This window comes from Urtica dioica, chromosome 11, assembly GCF_054948205.1.
Source record: "Urtica dioica subsp. dioica isolate 48M chromosome 11, U.dioica_male_clone48M_v1_H2, whole genome shotgun sequence".
Classification (NCBI taxonomy): domain Eukaryota; kingdom Viridiplantae; phylum Streptophyta; class Magnoliopsida; order Rosales; family Urticaceae; genus Urtica; species Urtica dioica.
The window spans coordinates 15,747,876-15,762,885 of record NC_142766.1 but is presented as its reverse complement, the minus strand read 5'-3'; the positions used below and the strand labels follow the sequence as shown (position 1 = coordinate 15,762,885).

General features: G+C 29.6%; 1 protein-coding gene across 1 annotated transcript; it reads left to right on the top strand.

The window, feature by feature from the left end:
* The first annotated feature begins 9,368 nt into the window (after positions 1 to 9,368).
* Positions 9,369 to 10,273, top strand: LOC149381635 (uncharacterized). Its single transcript, XM_089629755.1, has one exon. It carries the CDS (start codon positions 9,622 to 9,624, stop codon positions 10,093 to 10,095), a length of 474 nt encoding a protein of 157 aa, XP_089485881.1. The 5' UTR covers positions 9,369 to 9,621; the 3' UTR covers positions 10,096 to 10,273.
* The last annotated feature ends 4,737 nt before the right edge of the window (positions 10,274 to 15,010 follow it).

The window sequence follows — 15,010 nt, the reverse complement described above, 5'->3', positions numbered from 1 at the left end:
CGCAGATACAGCATTAATTCTTAAAATATAGTAAATATCACAAAGTACCACAAAATTTTAAACAGTGATTTCTTCAAATACCTAAAATATCGTATATTTACCTCAAATACCGCAGTTTTACTTTTTCTTTTCTTTCAACTTTTATATTTATATGTAATATATATATATATATATATATATATATATATATATGATATACATACGCGGGTTATATTCTCGGTATACTTAAGGCGGTACGCGCGGGTTATAAATAAAAATTAAAAATGTGGCGAAGCTGCGATAAGCGGCATTTTAATGATCGGTCATTGTAACATCAAGAATTCAAGTTTTCTTATATTTATTGGAGAAGAATATCACCAATAATGAAGAATTAAACAAAATATCGAAATTGGCATTTTATAAAATAAATTAAAAAATATGGCAATAGTACCATGGAAGTAGTGATAAATTAGTGTTAAAAAACAAGCTTGGTATTATATTTTTGTTGTCTATTTCTTTGTTATTGATAATGTCGCACTTCCTTTTGCTTCCAATTACCCGATCATCTGCCTTCCAACGGATCGAAGATACTCTATACCGTATAAAGGTATCAAGGGCATTTCCAGTTCCCGACTTTTTTTTTGCCCCCATACTATTTCAACTTCTTTTTTTCTTCAATCTATTCATTGTTGTGAATTGTGATTAAGTCTTAATTTCATGTGTCACTTTATTAAGATAATTCAAATTATTTTGCTACTAAATCTCTGATACTTTTGTTTTTAATATTTTATGTTTGACAACAACAAACACACCATAACATCTTATTTTATGAATGAAAAATATGAGCTCAGTATTTTATGCAATATGAATATACGACAAAATATAATCATATTTTATTTGTACAGTAAATATTTTACTATGTTTAATTTCTGAAAATAAAGGTAAATTTAACTTTTTTTATCGGAAGGTAAAATCGTATGACACTGCAACTGATTGTGCATGTTTGTCATTACCAAAAAAGATTCTAACATCTACCAAATCAAACCAACGATTCCTAATAAATTGAAATTCAGCACTGACTTGGATATCTACTGAAGTTTATAAATTGACCGATAAGTTTTTAAAAATATTTATTATTTCAGGCTATATTAGCTGAACACGATATTGTTGGTGCAGTAGATGGAGAACTGCTATGGTGGTAATTTCATAGGCAGTGGCGCGACAAAGCACAATGTCCAGCACTTCACGTGAAAAGCTGAATTACGTTGTATTCCGTTTGAAAAAAAAAAAAAAAAATCTATTTGGATAAATTACAAAATTCCTCCTGAACTCAGTGTTCGATTATAATGTACACCTTCATCTCTATCTTATCACAGAAGTTACTACTTTTGTTTTTCTCGCGCCCCTTTTGTCAATATTTCTCAAAAGAATTATTTACACTCTTGCCCCTCAACTATAACGGCATGTCCCTCGAAATTCAAAAAATAGCATCCGTACCCTTGTAATTTTACATTGGTAAAATTGTACTCCTATTAACATTTTTTTAACGACAGTCTAATTATTTATCACGTTTTGGTCACTTCACCAATTTTTATTTGTAGGATATTACTTAAATACCCTTAGTCTCTCTCTCTCTCTCTCTCTCTCTCTATATATATATATATATATATATATATATAGGCACAAACTTGGAAAATTATACAAAAAAAAAAAACAAATTAACCAAGAAATATTCGCGATCAACAATCAGATCATTTCATGAAGAAGAAAGAAAGAATACTTTGTTGATCATTGATCAAATGTTACTGTTGTATATTTTCTTCAAGAAAGAACATTTGGTATCGCTATGATTAGTAATTAGCCAAGCCGAATTGTTCCACGTATTATAGATTAATTAATAATAGCTGAGTCTATTAGGAAAATGACCAATTTAAACGTTTGACATTACTAAATAATCAACGTTTTGTAAATTTTAGATAAATAGCCACTTTCAGACGTAAACTTTAAGTAAATATTCACTTTCACATACCAAATGTTGTCTCTTTATCTAAAATTTACGTCTGAAAGTGACTATTTACCGAAGATTTATCAAACGTTGGCTACTTAAGAAAGTCAAACGCTTAAGTGGACTATTTTTTAATTTTCTTTTTTATAATAGTTCTAAATTAATTATATACTTTTATTTATGAAATATTCTAAAGAAATGCCCGGAGAAGATTAAGGAGAATTGTCATAGATATAAATTTCCTAGCAGCCGGGGGTGTTGGTAGACATTATTGGAGTAGGGTTATGCAATTCGAATTCAAAACTGATTTGCCCCGGATAAGACACTAAGAGAAAATATTGTTCATTACTAACTTTTTAACGTATAGGTTGATCTCTAGACCCCAAAAAAAAATAAAGAAAGAAAAAAAAATAGTTTCTTTGGAATATTTCGGCAGTAGTATTTCAGAAAAGGGAAAGGGGACGACTGCTGCCGCTCAAGCATAGTATGTAAGTTGAAACCATAATTTGTTTTGTAAGCATAAAATATATTTAGAGTATCTCAATTTTCATTATTTTAGCTCAAATTGAGTAAGATGTGTGACAATCAACTCAATCGATCATTTGCTTAAAGTCTAATTTGCGGTTTGATACTGGATTCGAACACGCTTGTTAGAAGAAAGACATGGACGCATGAGTTCCATCGAGGTTAAAGACCTATTCATAGACTCTTCGATTAGCTAATAATGGAGTTGGATCTTTATTACTCTCAAACTTTTGTAATAAATTTTTCAAAATTTTTATAGTGAAACACATATTTCTGAGTAGTTAAGAGAATGCAACCATATTCTATGGTGAACTTTCTTTAAATTCGTGTGCTAAATTATATTTTAAACTCACATAAATTATTCAGGCGGTTCATTCTTTACTGATAGCTACTTTTGTTCCGTAGATTAATAACTCTATTAATATTGTTTATTTGTTTATTTAGGGAATGTTTATGTTGGTGTAATGGTTAAGACTTGGGTGGAATGATTTGAAAAGTAAATAGTAGCAATTATAATTGTTTATATTATAGTATTGTATGTATATCGTTTACCTTTTGGCAACAATTTCCGGCAATTCCAGCTGCCATATAGAACTTCATGGTTCCAGATTAAATGAGGCCTCGTCAAAATGTACCTAGAGATTACAACCACAAAAACAAATTAAAGTAAAAGAAAAAGCGAAGGATTTAAATTAATGTCTTTAAAGGTTGTGGTGGAGCAAGTACAAAAAGGATTAGGATATATATGAAATAAAAGTACTACGGTAGTAGCATTGTTTAAGCTTAGCTACGATCGATGAAACTAATCAAGCATCAATAATAATATAACAACTAATTTAATTATTCATAATCTTCATAACAACCCCAACAAAAAAAATGTTTAAGAGGAAAATAGACAAGAGTTGTATATTAATGAATTAATTAAGCTTCCACCTTGGCCTTAGTGTAAAGACAGACTAAACTCAGTTCAATTATTACGATTTTAATTTTTTTTTTTTTGGGCTTGTTTTAATCTTAATTTTGAGTTCAAGAGGAATCTTTATGGTACTGTATACCTCGTCCGTTTCCCCCTGACAAATTATTATTGCGTGCTTGTTATCAATTCATATAAATTTCAACATACATGTAAAATTTTAGGCTTAATTAAAATGAGCTTTATCTTGGCTAATAGTCGGTGTCCGAAACCTTCATGCAACGAAGCTTCGTTGGGAATAATTAGCGCTAATAATAATGCTTCGATGGCATGTTGTATTAATATGAACTCAAATTAATCTCACACACACACGTACGAGAGTGGCTATATAGAGTTTCTTATGATATTATTTGTCGTATTTTTATGCTACCTTAATGGGTTACAATTAACCCTATTCTTTTTGCTAGATTTAGGCTTTTAGTGCTTGTTGCAATTGACCGACAGAATATACATATTTGGATCTTGATGGGTTTTTTTAGGCATTGGTTTGCAATTGAAGCAATATAAATTTGTAATATATATCACGAAATTTAGGGATAACAAGAGAATGCATAAATGCCAACACTGAGCATCAGCTTCCACAAGCTTTTTGTATATTTGATTATGATATTAAGAGAAAATAGATTAACTAAATAATTATTTACGTTTCATGATTCTTCAAAATAATATAAAAGGAATATGAGAACTACATAAATCTAGCAATTTAGGAGTAAATTTGATAGTCTTAGTTAGTACGATTAATTACTATAATTAAGCGCTATACAAATATATATGATGTTGTCTATTTGATAGAAATTTCCAAAATAAAATGCTTTCTGTTCAGCGGCACATCTATTTTTTTTTTCTCTCTCTTTATAATGGCTCCGTTTGCCATTGTTGTGCTTTTAAAAAAAAAATGTTTTAGATTTTGTTGTAAAAAAAAACTACTGTTTTTAAAAGAAGACTTGTGTTTGATAAACTGTAAAATAGTTGTATCTGTTAGCAAAATCAGATTTAGTGTTTGGTAAAATTAGTATTAATATTTTTTTATTAATAATTATCTATAAAAAATATAATTACTAATAATAAGATATTCTCAGGTGTATAAAAAATATATTAAAGTGGGGTCTATACATTGTAAAAAATAAATTATAAATTTTGTTGACATCAAAATAATTATGTGATAAAAGCATAAATATATATAATTATAATTAAAATTTAATAAGAGAATAAAATAGTTATGAGAGAGAAAGTATAAGTTTAAAGCAAAAGTATATGGCTTTTAGTTTTTTAGTTAAATATTGAAAAACACATTTTAATTCTATATAAAGTAGTTTTTATTAAACACTTAAATACGGTTTAACTTAAAAAATAAAATAAAAACAGGATTAATAAACAATGCCGTAGTAATATATTTAAATTGTTATTATTATGTTCAATATAAGAAATTCTTAACCCGATACATATAGTTGTTTTTTTCATATCATTGGTGTAGAAAAATGAGTTGATGAGTAGAAACTTTAAATAATATATTATAAGAAATAAAAATACAAATTGTTGATGCAAATTTTATTTGATAACATGAAATCTTTGATCTTCCAGTCCTCATTTTAAAAAACAATATTAATGATCATGATTAAGTTATCATTTGGAATAATTTGTGGGAACAAATATGTATATAGAAATTAGAATCATTGAGTGATTTGAGAAGGCTTGTCCAAAATAATTTATAACTCAATCTATTTGCTTAACGCCATATATATAATTAACCTTATATATAAAATTATGAACTCACTGCATATGGCTACTCTTTTCTCAACATTTTTGCAGGTTACTGAAAGAAGTAATCATGCTAACACAATGACGGTTTAAAATTGATTTAAGGATATCAAGTTTTGAGAGTCTTTGCCACGTCAGATTATTCATGCGCATGTGGAGTGAAAAAGCCAAATATTGAATATATAAGAAGAGCTGTGAATACTGCAAACTTTGAACATGGTTATATTTAAAGGTATTCATATCTAACTCTAAGAGACCATTGTTATTATATGTGAATTTTAGTTTTAAATAATAATAAATAAATTAAAACAACTTCCAGGGACATTTATAAAATGTTCCATTGGCAGGTTCAAGGTAACAAATAGAATATAGGAACTAGGACGTTGATTGTACTTTTTATATATATATATAAAAAAAAAAAAAAATCAGAAAGGAGCAGATGAATATGATTATCTTTAGTCAAACTCAAAACTCATAATAAGAATCATTTTATTCCTCTTTTCATTTGCCAGCTAGATATGTCATCAACCTCATATACAAAATTTATCCTAGAAAAGAAAGATGAACACACACATATATATACACTAAATGAATAATAATTGAGTGTGTGCGCGTTTTTTTACTTTTTTTAATATTTTTTTAATTATTTGCATGGAGCTCCATAATGTATATTCATCGGCTATTTTTTTTTTTTGAATAGAACGGAATTTTCCATTAAAATTGGGTAAAAAACCCATCAATACAGATGAATAACACCTTAATATTCATCGGCTATTGAATTATGCCTTTTTAACTCCTTTGGGCATGCAGCGCATGCTGTTGTGTTTTACACAGCTTTAATGCATAATTGGTACAGCGAGTTTTTTCTTTATCCAAAAAAAAAAAAAAAATTGGTATAGGAGTTTTTTTTAATATTATTATTTCTTATTCTCCATTTCCAAATGTATTTATTATTATATACAAAGGAATTAATAGTTTTTGGAAGACAGCTAGACTCGTTTAACTCTATTCGAAAAGAGTTAAAGAGAGGATTATCACGTTCATGTGGTAGGAATCTAGGACTTTTATTTAAAAGGAAAAACAAACCATTAAAAGATTCGGCAGTAGTGATTAATAATTTACGTACACACATTTATATACCTACTGCCCATATTTATTTATTAAATTAGCCTTTAAAAATCCAATCTTATATAGCTTAAAGGCTGTGATGAATAAATTAGTATGGCGGGTTCATATAATCATTTACTCGTATAATACTACCAACATGTACACTCTTTTAAACATATATATATATATATATATAATCACATAAATTGGCGTGAAACTGTTTTAGAGCATTATTATTATATATGTGTGCCCCATATATATCCACCCATCTCAATGACTGAATTTGCGATAATTACTTACCAGTCGCCAAGGTCTTGTCGTGGGATCCACACCCAAACCCCATCATTAATTAATCACCTTTAATTATTATTTCATACTATTTTTTTCCTTGTTACGTATATAGTTAGTCCACTATAAAAAAAAAAAAAACTTTGATTTTCTGTTAAATTTTTATCTACACACATTAAAGAATATTTTTTCCAAGGTTATGATTGATTGAATCTATGTATCAAGCATTATGTTTATTTTGATGTGTTCGAATTTAGATATGCTCTTATCTTCATTTTGTCAGAAATATGTACAAAATGAGCGATTACTTATATTTAATTTGTAGTGTGCGTTGTACTAAGATGTCATATATTATCATGTATCCATAAGTATTTTACCTTTTTTTAATAGAAATTACGTGCTATTTCCGAAAAAAAAAATCATAACGGTATGAAAGTGCTAGAATTTTGAATAAAAGTATTTCTAATGGAGGATAAAAATAGTACATGAAAATAGCGCACAACATTTTGTAACTTTGATGTATAGTTCACTTTGTATGTTTGCTGTTTACCATGTGTAAAAATTAGTAGAGATTAATACTTTTAGAGAAAAAAGAAAAAAGAAATTTAGATACAAGTATAATTATCAATACAAACTTAAGTTAATATTCTTAGCTTTCAAAAATTAAATAAATGACTATTTTTTCTCTTCGGCAAATCTAAAAGAATGTATATATAATTTATGACACGGACCACTATTTTGAATAAAAAGTTGGTATTAATACAAAGTTTTTTTTTTAATTTTTTTTATGGCACTCGTGTATGTATACTTGTAATTAACTAGGTTAACTAAAACTACATTGTATATATATTTTATAGGAAAAACAGATTTTATTAATTTCAAAATTTGTGTCTATTTTTTTAAAGGAGGATCCTCTAATGAACTTTAATCCACATAACCCAAATATATTTTATGTTCTCTTTATAGAGCTCATACAATACGACATATTTTTTTTTTTACAAACATTACAATTTACATTGTGCTAATTAAAATAATCCACCCTCAAGTTCCAATGACTGCATTTTTTTAAATGAAGAGCTTTGATTGTGCATTTGGATTTATATACGGCAATAAGTTTTTTGCAAAAAGAAAACGTGGCATCAATTAAGTCAAGGTGTATTAGTACTGAATTTTGTGTATATATTTTCTTGTTAATTTCAGAGAAGCTACGTGCATGGAAAATAGTGTTTTGTTTGTTTGCCGTTAAGAAAATATTTATCCTAATACAATAAGGAAAAAAATGAAGTTATATAATATATCATTTATTTAAATACTATTGTGAGTTTCAAAATAATTCAAAATTTTTAGTAAAACAATAGCCGGCCAATAAATTTCCTAATAATTTATTCGGTCCAAGATATCTACTGTGTTTTACATGTAATAAGTAGATTCACTTAATTAATAATAGATATATAAAGGTACGTTGAGCACAGGGCCGGCCTTACACATTACGTGGCCTTAGGCGAAGATAAAAAATTAGGCCTTTAAAAAAAATTATCAACACGATATATTTTAAAACTAATCGTCAATCATAAATGTTATTTAAGATCAAAATACTACAATTCTCTTAATAATAAATAAAAAAAAAAGTCTCCATCGGCATTTCACTTTGTGTGTTGCAAGATGTCCATTTTATGTCCATAAATCTTATAACTAGACAAACGTATTATCATAGATCGAAGTATTTTTCAACAAGACATGATTATTATATGTTCTTACTTTTTAGATGCAAATTAAAACACAACAAATAAAACGAATTAATCTAACTAAATCACAACTCTATGAAAAAGAACCTAAAAAAAATAAAAATCCTCAAACAAAAAATAAGGAAAAAAAAACCCTGATTTTTTCTCTCCCCAAATTTATGATCACAGTACTAATTTTCTTCACCACTCACCACCGGCAAGCTTTTTCCAATTCAAACATCATGTTTTTTCTCTTTATTTTCTTCAGACGCAATAGCAAAACATTGAACAAGTCTAAAATAAGATAATTGGATTGCACGTTGCTCAATTACTGACGCTTCAGCTTCAATGGGCTTTGTATTTGTTTTTTTTTTTAAGAAGCCCAACATTATATATAAAAGTTGTCATCATTATATATATCTCGATGATGAAAAAAAGTCTAAAAAAAGTCGTCACTTTGTTTTCCAGTCTTGCTTACGGAAATACCAAAAGTTGGGCTTTCTAAAGTTAACATTTTTTTAAATATTAATGTCTTAAATTTGGGCCCTTTTTTTCCCAAAAAATTATGGGCCTTAGGCAATGGCCTAAGCTGCCTAATGGGTGGGCCGGGCCTGGTTGAGCATTGTACGTACTGCTACAGTTTAAGCTAATAAATGTTTTTACTTCATGTTTATTTGTCAGGTATATATTAATACCAACCCTAGTACAAGCTCTTGATTTAAAATACGCGCAATCTAATATATAACCCTAAAAGATTAACTATTTCAAATTAAGGTTAATTGAACCATCCTGAATCCTGATTAATCAACAGCAAGTCAATTATTTGCGCTTAGAGTTAGAAGTAAAGTGTGGCTTCCAAAATGAAAGACTGCAAAACGCCAAAACCCATAATTAATGCTTGATTTAAAAATCTAGCGCAGGACAATTTCGTAATTCTGAGCACCATCACAAACACAACAATGAATATATAATAACCTAATGATCCAAGTGCTATTATTATAAAAATACTCTGTTTTCTCTTCGTATCTGTACGTACAATTCAATCACTTATTCCCATCTATATATATAAAGAGATCTACATCATCACCATTCTCAAACCTTCTCTCACAATATTTACTGATCAACCCAAAAAAAAAAAAATATATTCAAAGAGCCAAAGACAAACATTTGGCTAGTAAAACCACATCTAGATAACACAGACAGATAAACTACCCAGTCAAAGAAAGATCGATATATCGAGTTTATCTGATCATCACAAGATCATGGGAAACAGTCTGAGGTGTTGTTTGGCTTGTGTGCTTCCATGCGGAGCCTTAGATTTGATCAGAATCGTCCATCTTAACGGCTACGTAGAAGAAATAACCGGTCCGATCACCGCCGGAGAAATCCTCGAGGCCAACCCTAACCACGTTCTGAGCAAACCATGCGCTCAGGGCGTCGGAGTTCGCCGGATTCTGATCCTCTCGCCGGAATCTGAGCTCAAGAGAGGAAGCATATACTTCCTCATCCCGTCCTCGTCCGTTCCGGCGGAGAAGAAGAAATCCGGCGCGAAGCCCTTGCCGTCGAGGACGAAGGCCAAAAAATCTAGGGTTTGTGCGAGCTCGGATAACAGTTCCGATACCGATCGGTATTTGACGGATATCATGTCGGAGAAAAAGTCGTCGCGCCGGGATCGCCGGAGCGGCAGAGTCGGAGTCTGGAGGCCTCATCTTGCGAGCATATCGGAAGATTATTGATAACCGTTATCTTCTTTTTTTTTCTCTTTTTTTACCGGTGCCGGAATCTGGAACTTTTTTCTGGTGATGGCCTAAAGTGGTTCTTCAATCGTTCACTTGGGACCGGTTTTTTGGAAAGAAGTTATAAATGTATGTGGGTTTATACATCTTTGGTTTTGTGAGTAAATAATTTTTTTTTTTTTACAAGAAATGCTTATATATGTTGTTTTTGTTTTTTGGATATATTTTGATTTCATTATGGCTGTTTCGATCGATATCGGTCAGGGATGTGAATTAATAATATGGCAAGAGATTCGGAAATTCCACTTTTGTTCATGAGATAGAGTTCAAAATGACTTGATGAGCATGACTTCAGATCAGAGACATACTTACATCAAGGAGAGAGAAACTTAAAGGAAAAGAAGAAAAAAAAAGTTGCACAAAATACTTGTTTTTTATGTTTTGATAACTCTCCCTCTCTCTCTCTGAACTCATTTGGGAGAAGATATTTTCTTAATGTTTGTGTTTGTATGCATTTTCGAGAGTGCTTTGGCATTTGGAATAAGAAGATATGTATATACTCTCCTTGCAGAAAAAAAAAACATTTGTTTATGATTAACGAGGTTTCACATATATGTTCGTTCAAACGATCTCACGTTGGATTCTGCCTAAATTCAATGCAACTCTTCAGAATTTCTGAAGCTAGATCCACAAAATCCATATAACCTTGAGAAATACATTATTTATTTATTTTAATTTTTTGACATTAGAGAACAATTTAATTGTCTTACACAGATGGACCAACAGTTTTCTATGGAATAATAGTGGTAAAGAGCATTCCATGGGTGCCATAGAATACCAATTATCTTTCCTACATTATTGCTGCAAACGTGTCATACCACTCATGGTGGTCATGATTATAAATTTATAATTGGACTTGAGTGCATATGGTTTCATCTATCCATGTGTATTTTTTTTTTCATTTCTTAAAAAAAAAAAAAAAATTGTGTGTGCTGAACATAACTTGTTTGTAAGTAACTTTTAAACTTATATACTAGCTTGTTACCGATTATAAAATGTATATTGAATAAGCTTTTTTTTATATTAAAAAGTCGTGTCTTTATGTTACCCTTTTTAATTACACATAATATAGCTAGATGGAATATTATATATATATACACACACAGGCCTGCAACAGCTAAGTTTGAGAAAGATGTATTTATACAAATTTAGCTGCGTAAGGTTCAGAAATATGAGCTGCAACATTTATTCTTAAATATGTGCGCAATATTAGCTCTAAAGCAAACCTAGTTGACATTGTTGAATAAATTAACATATTCACATACATATAACATGTTTTTGTTAAGTTAAAAAGGAATAGCTAGATAGCACATATATAGAAAGGGAAAAAAAAACTTAATGACTATTTACAATAATTAACTGTTATCTATTAAATGTTTTTTTTTCCTTCATTTTTTCTGCATTTTTATGTTCGTAATGCATATTAACAATGATTCTGTTATATATTAAATTTATTTAGGTTATGACTGTTGCTATGAAAGTCGTGATTGTTGGTACTTCAACTGCGACAACAACCACGACAAAAGTCGTGGCTGTTGCTCTGTTGCAGTTGAACAACAACTAGCCACGACAAGTCGTGGTTAATATTAGCCGCGACAAAACAGCCGCGACTAGTCGTGACTGTTGTCGCGGCTGATTTTGGCCACATTATTTTGTCGGGAAACCTATTTTTCTTGTCATTTTTCCATCTATTTTTCCCGCCCTTTTTTCCGGGTAATCTTTTTTCCGCCAATTATTAAATGTTTCAAATGTAAAAGTAATTACACAAATAAAATCTTATAAACCAAAATAGTGGCTTGCCGTAGCTATTCCCGAGAATAAAAATTGTGGCTGTTGCCACTGTTTGTTGTTGTGGTTTTTTTCCTTTATTTTTCTGCATTTTTATGTTCATAATGCATATTAACAATGATTTACAACCATTATCTATTATCAATCAAACCTGTCTACGTTTTAGTTCTTCATTTTTTGCGTTTTTATGTATGTAATGGATATTAACCACTATTTACAACACTTAACTGTTATCAATCAAATTTGTATACATTTTTCGTTCTTTATTTTTTATATGCTTGTTATGCATATAATTTTGTGTTTGTGATGCATATATTTTTGTGTTTTTCTAAATATCAACGTTCTTCATATCTGTTTGCGTGTTTTATTTTTTTATTTATTTTTTTCATTAATTTGAATTCTGCATGTCTGTTGGATATCACTTGCGTGTGTACTAAGAAAGATTCACTCCTCGATTTATGCAAGTAACCATTTATATGTGAGAGTTTTTTTTTTTTTTTTTTTTTTTTTTGCAAGAGAGTAATGTATTTTTATATCTGTTAATAAAATGGGATGGATAAATTTTAAATTTTTCTAAAACGTTTATTATTACGCAATATTAATATTTTCTTGTGGCTATATAGCTATAATGCTCAAAAAATGAAACATATTGTCAATTTTTAAAGTGATTTCTGAATTGAATTAGTTTAAAGTAACCTATAACGATGAGTGTATCCTTACAATAAAATAAAATGACAATTGTATATAGGATATTTATCCCATATATTGGGGAAAATATATATTGGCACCTACTAATAAATTTTTGAAACAATTATTTTATTAATTTAAGACAAAGACTGTTTCAAATTCTTTAGTTTTAATCGCCTGTTTAGCTAGAACAAATAACTATTAAAAAAAGGGAAAATAACACATTTATACCCTGTGTTTTAGTGAAATGTCGAGTTTAACCCTCGGTTTTCAAAAATGTCGAGTTCATACCCTCTGTTTAACTAAAATGACGAAATTATACCATCTGTTTAACTAAAATGACGAAATTATACCCTGAAATAGACAACAGTGTCACGAATATTATTTTAATTGACTTTTCATTGACGTTGTCTATAATATTTATATATAAACACCAATTATCTTTATTCATTCGCACCATATATGTAATTTATTTAAAAACTAAAAAATAAACAATAATATCTTAATCGTGAAGAACACAGAAAGATGCAAAGGGGTAAACATCGATAGTTGATAGTCATCAAAATCGCATATTCGAACAGAGAATCCATGATTTAGAGTTACAATTCGAACACGAAATGAAGTCATTTCTTAGGAGGTATGAGTTTTATTATTTAATTTCAATTTAAGGCTATTTTTATTTCAAAATTGAGAATTTGGAAATTAGGGCACTGATTTAGATTTGATTTTGTTTTTCTTATATAAGAGTTAATATCAATGAAAGAGAGATTTGTGACGCTGTTATTCATTTCAGGGTATAATTTCGTCATTTTAGTTAAACAGAGGGTATAATTTCGTCATTTTAGTTAAACAGAGGGTATGAACTCGACATTTTTGAAAACCGAAGGTTAAACTCGACATTTCACCAAAACACAGGGTATAAATGTGTAATTTTCCCTTAAAAAAATTTCAATCTGGATTGTCCGTTTAAAATCGGTGATTTGGTGGGTGTTTTTGTGCAATTAATGGTTTAATAGTCTTTTTGGTGTGTGTGTATATATATACACAGATATATAACGACAATTCACGCTCCAAATAAATAAATGCAACCAACCTGACAATCTTCTTGAAAATATAATTCGTATAACTCGATTCTCGCATGGATTCCATTCTCTTAATTAATCCACTTCATATATATATATATAATATATATATAAGTGTAAGTCCGAAAGTCCATACATCGGTTTTAGCCAATAGTAAATCGCGTGAATTTTTTCAGTTTGAAATCTAACCGTACAGAAATGATCACATATTAGAATAACCCTGATGTACCTGCATGAATGAACTCCGTGTTGGCATCATTTCATTGGTCAAAAGGTAGGAATACATACAACATAGGCTTTCAGTGAAAATAGTGTGGTGACCTTCCATGGAGTTTTCATTTTTATATAATGATTAATTATTAAGTTTGCTGAAGTTATTAAACTACTAGATTACAAGCAGTGACCCATATTAAAATAGTAATTGGAGATCCCAATGAACTCAGGAATATGAAAAAGGGATCTGAGTTCAAGGATTAACTTTTTCAGTTTTCGGAGTAGAGAATTTGGCTGAATCTCTCTAGATTGAAGACAAAAAAAAGTCTTTGATTTGGGTGACTTGTTTTACAAATCGGGTCTATATGGGCAATTCAATGTCAATCAGTCCAATCAAGTCAAAATCTCCATTTCCAAAAACAATTTTTTTTTTTTTTTTAAAACTTACGTATAATATCAGGCAGGCGCTTCTGATAAAAATAAAATATATCACAAAATATATTAAGGTAAATCCTACTGGTAAAATATAAGGTTAACCTCAACATGTGCCTTTGATTCTGGTGGTAAAATTAAAACTATACGGTTCAATTAAAAAACTAGGCGTCACTTGATTAGTTTTGCATTATTATTGCATATACCCCTTGGTTATATTATTGAGAGGCCTCTGACCCATCTTAGCTGTACCTGTCTTTTAGCTAGCAATTAGTAGTTGAAAACTCCACATCGTGAAACAGTTCATTGCATTCCTTGCATGAACTTAGATCTCAAAAATCCTTATGGGGGCATCTTTATATTTTTATTTTTTAATAATTTTTTCATTTTTATTTTTTCCCGTATTAGTAGTATAGATGAGAGAAAATTTAGAAGAAAATGGGGGAAAAACATCACAGGAGCTGATTTAGATGTTAGACGGAACATGCATGAAGGTTCATATGTTCTTGTAAATTGGTCATTAGAAACTAAATCATGATGGTGTTGCTATTACTATTATTCCCACTCGCTATTTTGTTGAATACTGATTGATGTTTTGTTTCTTCCGTATCCCCAGCTAGTGAATGACATCAGGTCTCTAAAACTAATCTTTG